At 45.3% G+C, this 9,243-nt stretch overlaps 1 protein-coding gene across 1 annotated transcript in view; it reads right to left on the bottom strand.

The window, feature by feature from the left end:
• Nucleotides 1-9,243, bottom strand: part of LOC106747317 (diacylglycerol O-acyltransferase 1) — a 102,642-nt gene that overhangs the window by 52,775 nt on the left and 40,624 nt on the right. The window contains exon 5 of the mRNA XM_014624716.1: nt 4,977-5,085. Coding sequence (XP_014480202.1) covers nt 4,977-5,085 — 109 coding nt within the window. The remainder of the gene's footprint in view (nt 1-4,976; nt 5,086-9,243) is intronic.

The raw sequence follows: 9,243 nt of genomic DNA, 5'->3' as shown, positions 1-9,243 counted from the left end.
GGGGGGGGGGGAGAGGGAGAGACAGAGAGAAAGAGACGCGATCGAGAGGCCGTGGGTCGTCCATGTCACGTTTCTATCGGGTGTCACGTTTCGCAGTATCAACAGAAAAAAAAAGCTCGTGACACGCTCGTCGAACGATGTAGGAACGCTTCCGAATGAGCGGAATTCGACGTCCGATGGTCGTCGATGCTTTCGCATCGCGCTCGTAATTACGGCAGTCGATGGCACTGCGCTCTACGTGTCGCGCCGTGCCCCCTCGTTCTCGCGCTGTTTTTCGTGAGTATCTCGCGTGTTTTAACCCCGTCATTCGGCCGGACGAGGAGCCCGAGCGGGAGAATTAAATCGTCCGACGCGCGCGAGCTCGGAAAAGAAGGGGGAAAAAAACCGAGAAAATAAAGGGCAAAGTAAAAAGAACGCCGCGTTGCACCACGGAGCGTGCGCGTGGCAAGGGCGATTATCGGCGGGGGGGGNGGGGGGGGGGGGGGGAGGGGCCGTGCGCGAAACGACGTAATGTCGAAACAACGGACGGGCAAAATCGGGGGGAGATTTAACGAGCCGTTTAGCGGCCATATCGACGGAAGGCTGTGAAACGGCGTCTCTAATTATCGGCCGCGCTCGTTAAGCGTAGGAAGGCGTGTAATTAATTCTCCGACTGAAACGGAATTATTAGCCGCGACGACTGGCGCGGCACGGCGGGTGTTTATTATTCCCGGCGTCGGGGTGCGTATTTCTCGTCGCGCGCGAACGGGGGCTGAAAACCCCCAGCTAGAACGGCCGAGAGAGATAAGAAGAGATCGCAGTGTACGATCAATCAAGAGATACTCTCCGTCCCGGCGAGAACAATGTACATGTCGGCGCTTAAGGGGGAGCTACCGCGCGACTAGATCCTTTTATATATCGGCGACGTGTGAGAGGGTGTAGGAGGAAGCTGGGAGCCGCAGCAGCGCGAAAGGCAAAGATTCGCACGAGTTTGGGCCGCCTAAGCGCTTCTTAAAACTTCCGTAGTCGTAGACCAGCGCGCTTCGCGAGCAAGTGAGGAGTAGTGCAGCGGTGGCTTTGGTTCAAGTGCCCGGACGACCCGAGCTCTCTCTCTCTCTCTCTCTCCCATGTAACTGGAAGTCTCTCCTCTCTCAGCACCGCCGTAGTAGTACCACTCCTCGTCACTCTTTCACCCGGGATGCTCGACCCTTCAACATGCGAGTCGACGTATACGAGAGTGTGCACTCAAAAGTGTATTCACTCACGTAGACACCGGGGTTTTGATGCCTTTACGCGAGCCGGGGCGTAAAGACGCGTTCGCACCAACAACGATTCTCCCAGGATGCCCGCCGGACGATTTACGGAGGAAAATAAAAGGGGAATAAGGTTCTTAAGGTTCTTCTCGGGCCACCGTCAAAGATTTCTCGATTTTCCCGGCCGAAAGCCGCTTCCTCCCGTCGCACTCCACGCATTCAGCAGAGACAATCAGTGGCCTCGGTGGCCCGTTACTTTTTGCACGTTTGCTCTCTCGTCGCTCGTACGCTCGATCGTAACTCACACCGGTTGAAATTATTTGATGTTGCGTAAAACGCATAACGGCACTTTTCCGGCCTTTCATCTCTGTGTTAATATTTCGAGATGAGACGTAATTAATTCCCTTTAGACACTTCGGCATGTTATCTCTCGAATGAGAATATTGTTATATATAATTATATGTAACGTTCAATAAATTATTATATACTCATTTAATCCATTTATGGACGCTCACGCTGTAAGAGAGCTATCACGGTTGCCTGGAGAAATCCGATAACTCGTTTAATTACTTTTATTTGGGCTAACGAGTTTCCGAATGTTTCCAACGTTCGCAAGAACAGTAGCACTTGCAATTTTGCGCAACGGCGGAGTAAATCTCGCGGAATTTGAAGCACGACAATCCTTCACCTTCGACTACACTGCATCCCCGATGATAGGAGGTCATATGTTCTCCTGTCAAAGTTCAAAAGCTTCGATCCAACTTTGAAGTTTCATTGTCATCCGTTACTGTTCAATCTGAGAGTTCTCCGCCGCGTGAAATAGTGGCTGCGAGCTAAGAAGAAAACTTTCCCCGATCGCGAACTACAAATTACTCGCGATTTAATATACCAACACTCTCTCTCGCGAACGCTCGTGTATTAACAGAGCACTCGTTAACACGATTCGCTTCTAACATCTGTATCGGGAATTTCGACAGTTACGGGATTAAAAACAGCAACGATGGATCGAACCCACATTTTTTCGCTCGTTATCGAAAAACACGCGACAGTGTGCGTCTTCAATTTCAGTCGAGTTTGCCCTACATCTTGTACACAGTGAAAAAATTTTGTATTGTGTTAAAATCGATCCTTGTTAACATTTTTCTACACAGAAATTTTCAATACACCCGCGTATTAATTTAATATACGTGTATTAATTTAACATATCGTATTTATGTTATTTCAATATTTTGTGTTGAGTCGATGTTCAACATGTGTGAATATTTACATGGGAATTATGTTAAAAAGTATGCAAATATGTGTTAACAAATACAATATTATGTTAAATTAACACATTCAAAGAGTGAAACAAAATTTCAGTGGACTACTTTCAACATAATTTTTTAACGTGTAGCAGTGTAGTGTGTAAGGTAGGCGACTTAAGACCCGGAGTTCGAATCTCATCAGTGGTAAACATGTTTCTCTAATATGATATTGATTGCACCAATTATATGGTACATAAAAGAAGAATTCGACCAAAATCATTGACAATATTCTAAAAACAATGCGATAGAAAAGAAATGATAAATAACCTTTCTTTTAATGTGAAAATAACATTTGTTATATCTGATATTATAAATATGTCAATTTAACATAAAATTTGCTTCCAAATAGTATCAAAATTAAACATTATAATATTTTGCATTCATTTTTGACATTATATTATAGTATTTGTATTATTTTTGAACATATTTACCTTGTGTGAAATTAACACAGAGTTAAAGTGAACGACATGTGAAATACATTAAAATTAACATAAAATATTTTACTATGTATTACGTTTTTAAACGTTCACTGCGAGCAATTTATCGAGAACTGAAGCTGAAGGTTAAAAAGCATCTGGTTCAACTTCGTCGCAAACACACACACACACACACATACACAGAGAGAGAGAGAGAGAGAGAGCTAAATATTACGAGACCGTTGTATCTCCCGTGAAACTAAAAGATCTTCCTTTGTCGACGTTTCGAGTTCTAACGATTCGAGTTCTTCGCAAGCTCGTGATTTCCCCGTTTTATCCATGCTACAATCGATCCGCAAGTCCTGTCCCGCCTACCGTCGACTATATCGGAGACGACTGACGGTCGAATATCGCGACGAAATCAAAAGCTCCTGCAGCTTGCGCCGAAACGGAACGCCGTAAAAGAAGACGAACGACAGGGGGAAGGTGCGTTCCCCGATAACCGTATAAAGTTCCCGATGCGCGGGATTCACTCCCGGAGTGTTCTTGCGAATGCCAAAAAGAGCCCACCCGATCCCGGCCTCGGTTCCCGCCGGGATCGGCGGGAACTTTCACGAGTATTTACTCGCAGTTTCGCGGAGTATGTAAATGACAAAGAACATTAAAAATGCAGTATCGGGCGGAATTAGCGGGAGGACACCGGTTTATTACGCCCGGCGCCTGCCGTCGAGCGCGATTAAAGATCCTTTAATTAAAGTCCGGCGATTTTCCATAAAGTTCCGACTTTCCTTTGCGATAATTCATCGTTCGGATTGAAAAACTAAATTAGATCGCCGTTCGCGCGCGCGCGCGCGACAATACACGGCTATCGAATCGATCGCCCGCACACGTCCACCAGTACGTTTGCTCCGGGAATTAATTTAAATTCTTTTAATTAGACAAGCGCCGCGCTTTGCCGCTCTCGCGGACCGTAGTTACCGTTTAATTACATTTCTTCGTCAGACGGCGGCGCGTTATGACGGCCGGTATGCTGAAAGGGAAACAAGGCGTCTTGCGATTAGATCTGATTTCATTGATAACAACACGCGACGCTGCACGGCGTTTCGCGGCATATCGTTGCGGAAATCCCGGATTAAAAATCGGGTATAACCCGGCTGTCTTGACGGGCCAACGCGAGACGGATGGTCCGGGCATCCATGAAGTTGTGCGGACGAAAGAGAGCACGAAGTAATTGCATTTGCATGTGAACGTGAGAGCCCCGCGATCCTCCGCTCTCCCGCCGCCGGTGCATCGATTTGCGCGGATGACCATAGGTATTGCATTTAAATAGAATTTTTGATACGACGGCCGGCGCGCACGGTCTCTGCCGTGAAAAACGTGTCCGACACCGTGCCCACGGACGGTGGGAATGGCGAACAATTAAAAATCAGTTATTTTATAACTCGGCGATACCTCGGCGCGCACTTTAATTTCGCGCATAATGGAGAAAATGTATATAATCCACTGCAAATAATGGCGCTCGTCAAGTGTCTCGACAAATTGCAGGCGGTACGCAATTAGGAAAAAACAAAAAAAAACGCGGAGCAATCCGCGCGTAGTCCGGGAGCGAGCTCTAAGCTTCCGCCCACGTGAACGCACTTTCGTGAATGATGGTTTTACATGCGCTCGTGGACACGTACAGATGGTACACGAGAGGGAGCGACAAAGAAACATCGCATGCGCGGGCCGCTTAGGAATTAATTAGATGTCATGGAAAAGAATGGATCCGCGCGATAAGCCGGGCCCTGGCGAATACCCAAACGGTTTCGAATCGCGGTGAGTGACTGCATAAACTCGCACTTACCGCCGCTGCATGGGCGCGGTATTATTCCAATCGCGCGAGGCGAGGGTAACTCGAGAACATTACTTACGTACATCCGTACGTTACCCCTATCGATCCCGACCGCCATGCCGGCACGTAAGTAATATCGCGTGGATGCGGGCACGAAATTCGCGAGTGAAACGATACGTAAAATGGCTCTTACACAGACTGAATCCGGAATCCTTCACGTGGATGACCACCATCGGCATCAGAACCATCACTACGAGGTTTACGATGTGGAACACCATTCCCGGCCCGTGAGCTATGATATCCTGCGGCACAAAATAAAGAGATACAAGTTACGACCGGAAGTGGTTCGCGTACAGCGCGCGTGGCTGGACTAACGTCCGTCGAGGTCGCCGACGGAGGAGCTGAAATGACGGACGTTGTTACGGGGGCGGTCCCCTTCGAGTGTCGCCTCTCTATGTAAATACACGCGCGTGCGAGTCCGTTTAACACGAGCGAATACGGTTATGCAGGAAGGATCCAACCCGCAAAGTTATGATTTTCGAGGTTTTGTTGTACCAATGCGGGTATAATCTCTATATACCTTTCCCCACACCACAAAACAAAGAGACTCGAGCCTTATGGGCGTCTAAAATTAATTGAAAACGTTAATAATTAAGAGAGAAGAAAGCGGACGATGCTTGACTTCTTGGACGATTGTGAAAAGCCTCAGTGCTATTTGTGCTTTTTGAAGTATGTATCAAATTTTTATTTTCGTTTTTTCATTCCTTTTTTCGAACCATATTCCATGTTGGATTCTTCTTGCGCGGCCATGTAATCGATCGACATTTTCTGCTTTGTGCGTTGCGGATTCTTTTCTCTGTTATTTTTTTCCCTCTTTTTAATAAAAGCGGATCGCTCACTGACAGCCGCTGAAACAATTTTATAATTATCCATAACTGTAAACATCAGCGCAAAAAGGCAGCATTATTTGTATTACCTAACATGACGTATGAAACGATTCATGCGTATAACTGCGGAAGATTACTCGTTCGATAAGTTTCGAGGCAAATAATTGAACGCAACGGGGGAAACAGTGTAAATGTCATGAAACGCGCAGGAACAGCGGAAAATTATCACGATTAAATGAGTTCTGCGTCGAGATATTTATAATTGTGTATTTCGTCGAGAGCAAACAACAGTTTTTCTCTGTTTGCGCTCGCGACGTGCTGGGTTGAAAACCTACGGAATTCTGATGCGTGTAAATTACTGCCACGTTGGTATGCGTGATGTATCGGAAACGACATGTAATCCGCTACGCCTGCGGTGAGATTTACGAAAAGTTAAACGTTACGGCAACGGTAGTTGATTATTTAAATTTGCGTATCTCGTTTCGATTTAGAGCGCTGATTGACGAAATTGAGCGAAATCCAACGAGGCGATCGCTAATGACAAACGTGTTCCGTTCTCTCATTACGAAAACGACAATACGAATGAAACGAAATGTATTCTTGAGTTTTTATTGCAACGGCGGAGCTTTTAGCAAATTGTCGCGAGTATATGGAGGCGTGTTTTCGCTTGAAATTACTTTCCGGTCCAATCTGAACGTGCACGGCGCGTCTAAAAATGCGTTAGCTCAGCAAAGGATGGAATAAATCAGGAGCCTGAATGAAATTGCTGCGAATATTCGAAACGCGAGCTTACTACGAGATTAATTACCCGAACAAAGTGCGTTACAAAGAAGCGTATAAATCACGGTCGTCGTCACACAGCGCTCACAAAATTGAATCGCGGTATTTCATTCGTGAGATCGCGCAGTCGGCCGCGCCTGTTATAGGATTCAATAAAAAATTACACACCCGTCCGGGACAAAAGGTTAATTATTTAAACGCGCTGTCGGGCCGGTTTGACAAAGTATCGCATGAGCGTGATTTATCACCGGCGAGTTATTATGGCGCGGAAACAAACGCCGATGTTCGCGGTGAAACATTCGTTCGTCCGGAAAATATTTCGCTTCTGCGTCACGTACTGTACAGCCTCGATTGCAAAAACGAGCTCTTTCTCTCTCTCTCTCTCTCTCTCCCTTCGTTTGCTTCCTCGCACTTCGCCAAGTTTTGTACTTGAATTAATTAGCTCAAGGCGAACGGTAGATTTCATAAAGAATGCAGTTTTACGGCTTTCCGGAAATTCAGCCGGTGAAGAATGCGCGAGATCTTCGGGGGGATCGTTAAGAAGAAATTCCTCCGTCGAAAGAGCGTTGTCTGCCGAAACCTGCAGTAATTAATGAGCTACGCGATCTTATTTTTTTTTCTTCTTTTTCTTCTTCTAGAAAATGCGGGGGAAAATGAAGAAAGCCCACAATTTACAATGCTCCCCCTAGTCATAACATATAATTACCAGATATATAGGAGAAAGAGTGATAAGATGACAACCTTAAGGTTTGTCGATTTTTCTTCATTTCCGTAGTAACATAAAAATAATGGTCAATTTTTGTTCTGAGTGGCTAAAGCCTTGCTTATCATCTGCGTGAAAAATTGAAAAGTTTATAAATAAATTGGAATTTTGATTAATTTAAATTTTTTAGGAACGTGTCAACTTCGTCATCTTGCCCTTATGTGTGGGTAAGATGATCAAGGTTAAAAATAAATTGTTTTACGGAAAGTAACTTTCACGAACTTTTTATATAATTTGTTATTATAATGTCTGTACGACATAATAAAATACAAATAAAATAAAATGCAAATAAAAATATTATTTATGAACAAAACATATGATTCGTGACAGTGTAATTTAAAGAAAATAAAATCTAGAACAAAAATAGAAACAATTATTTATAATCATATAATATAATTATACAACTTTTTTTTTTAATAAAATATATGGTTGAGAAAATGCAGTTAAGTGTGAAAATTTATTTACAATTAGAGGTCACTCAGCAACACTTTTATAACTGCTGGGAAGTGGAAAGAACGCAATACTTTTCGGCCAGATCAAATATTTACAGAGCGCTTGACCTAATTATGAAGTTCAAAAGAATATTGTGAATTTGGTACGAGGAGTCTGACAAATTGCACGCTTAAATATTTATGAAACGTACGTCACACGATTCTGCGCACAAAGGATACCCGTGCAGCGGTGGAACAAGATTAACGCGTAATTCTTCCGATTCTTTGATAATGTCTAAAGCGGATGTAGCGACGTGGGAATTAATACCGGCGGGATTAGAGACGAGAATTCATCAACGTGCGTCTCACAGAGACGAAACTTAACGGATAACGGCGGAACCTTTGCCACGAATTGATAACGTTAATCGCACTTTACCAACGTCCGTATTATTAAAGCGCCGTTGAAATTGTCCACTTTGCGCAATGCCACCGCGCGCGTTAAATTGATAAACAAAAATGATTTCCTCTAGTACGGCTGTACGGAATGTTTGCCCGCGTTATCTTCCTTGCCGGAGATAAGCGGGGAAACGCGTGAACGCGGAATAAAGTCGGGACATTATATCCCGAAAATGGATACGTTTATCATCGAAGTCATCGCCGTATCTTCGCCAGCAGCGCGCCGCATATCGTCCTCACGGTTGACATGACGGTTAAAAAATTCAACTTGCGAACGTGTCCGATAAGTTTTCACGGCACCAGATAGTCCCGCGCGCGCTAAATTATCGAGCGGGATGAATTGCACGAGAGAGAGAGAGAGAGAGAGAGAGCGGGTCGCATAATAAAACCCGACAATTTCATCCGGACGTAAGCGGGATCGCGTAAATGGCCGGCAAATGCATACGAAAATGCGAGCATAAGTTACCCGCGCGCGCGGTTTGCTCGGTGAGAGTATTAATTTGTTACATATTATTCATACGAGACCCGTGTGCCTCGCGTCGGTCGGATTATCCATACAGCGTTGTAATTATGCGCTCGTCATTAGCCGAATTATTAGTCGATTAGCGGCCAGCGATTAATCAGCGAGTGGTAATTATTACGTGCGCCGGTATCATCGGCGTTCGCGTCAACGAGGGTGGTGGTTTTCATTTCAGAAAAGGAAGCCGGGCAAATCGAGTTGGGCGCTTGACCAGGCATCGTGGCTCGTATCAAGCTGATTATACATCGTGTTAAGTAGTCCACGTATGCGCGGACCCCACGCGAATACATATTCCTCCATATGGAATATTAACGCGTGAGCGCGAACTGATGCATTAACGTGCGTGTGCGCCGCATTCGTCCCAATTATTCATCTCTAATTTCGCCGTCTAGTTTCTATTCAGGGATTTTTATTTTGTGGTGGTCGCGCGCGCTCGGAAACGTGGCGGAATTGGGCGGAAAGAAGGAAAAAAATGCGCTACCTTCGTCGACGTATGGAAAACCGCGCGCGGTTGCCGAGCGAAAATCGCGATATCTCTCATGCTTCTCCGCGTCTCTTTTCTCTCTGCCCCCCCCCNCCCCCCCCGTCGAGAGAGTGCCATTGTGCGGAATGATAAAACAACC

The sequence above is a fragment of the Dinoponera quadriceps genome, unplaced genomic scaffold, assembly GCF_001313825.1.
Source record: "Dinoponera quadriceps isolate SergipeBrazil2010 unplaced genomic scaffold, ASM131382v1 scaffold2305, whole genome shotgun sequence".
NCBI lineage: Eukaryota > Metazoa > Arthropoda > Insecta > Hymenoptera > Formicidae > Dinoponera > Dinoponera quadriceps.
The sequence above is the reverse complement of the archived record's forward strand: the minus strand, read 5'-3'. Positions and strand labels throughout refer to the sequence as shown.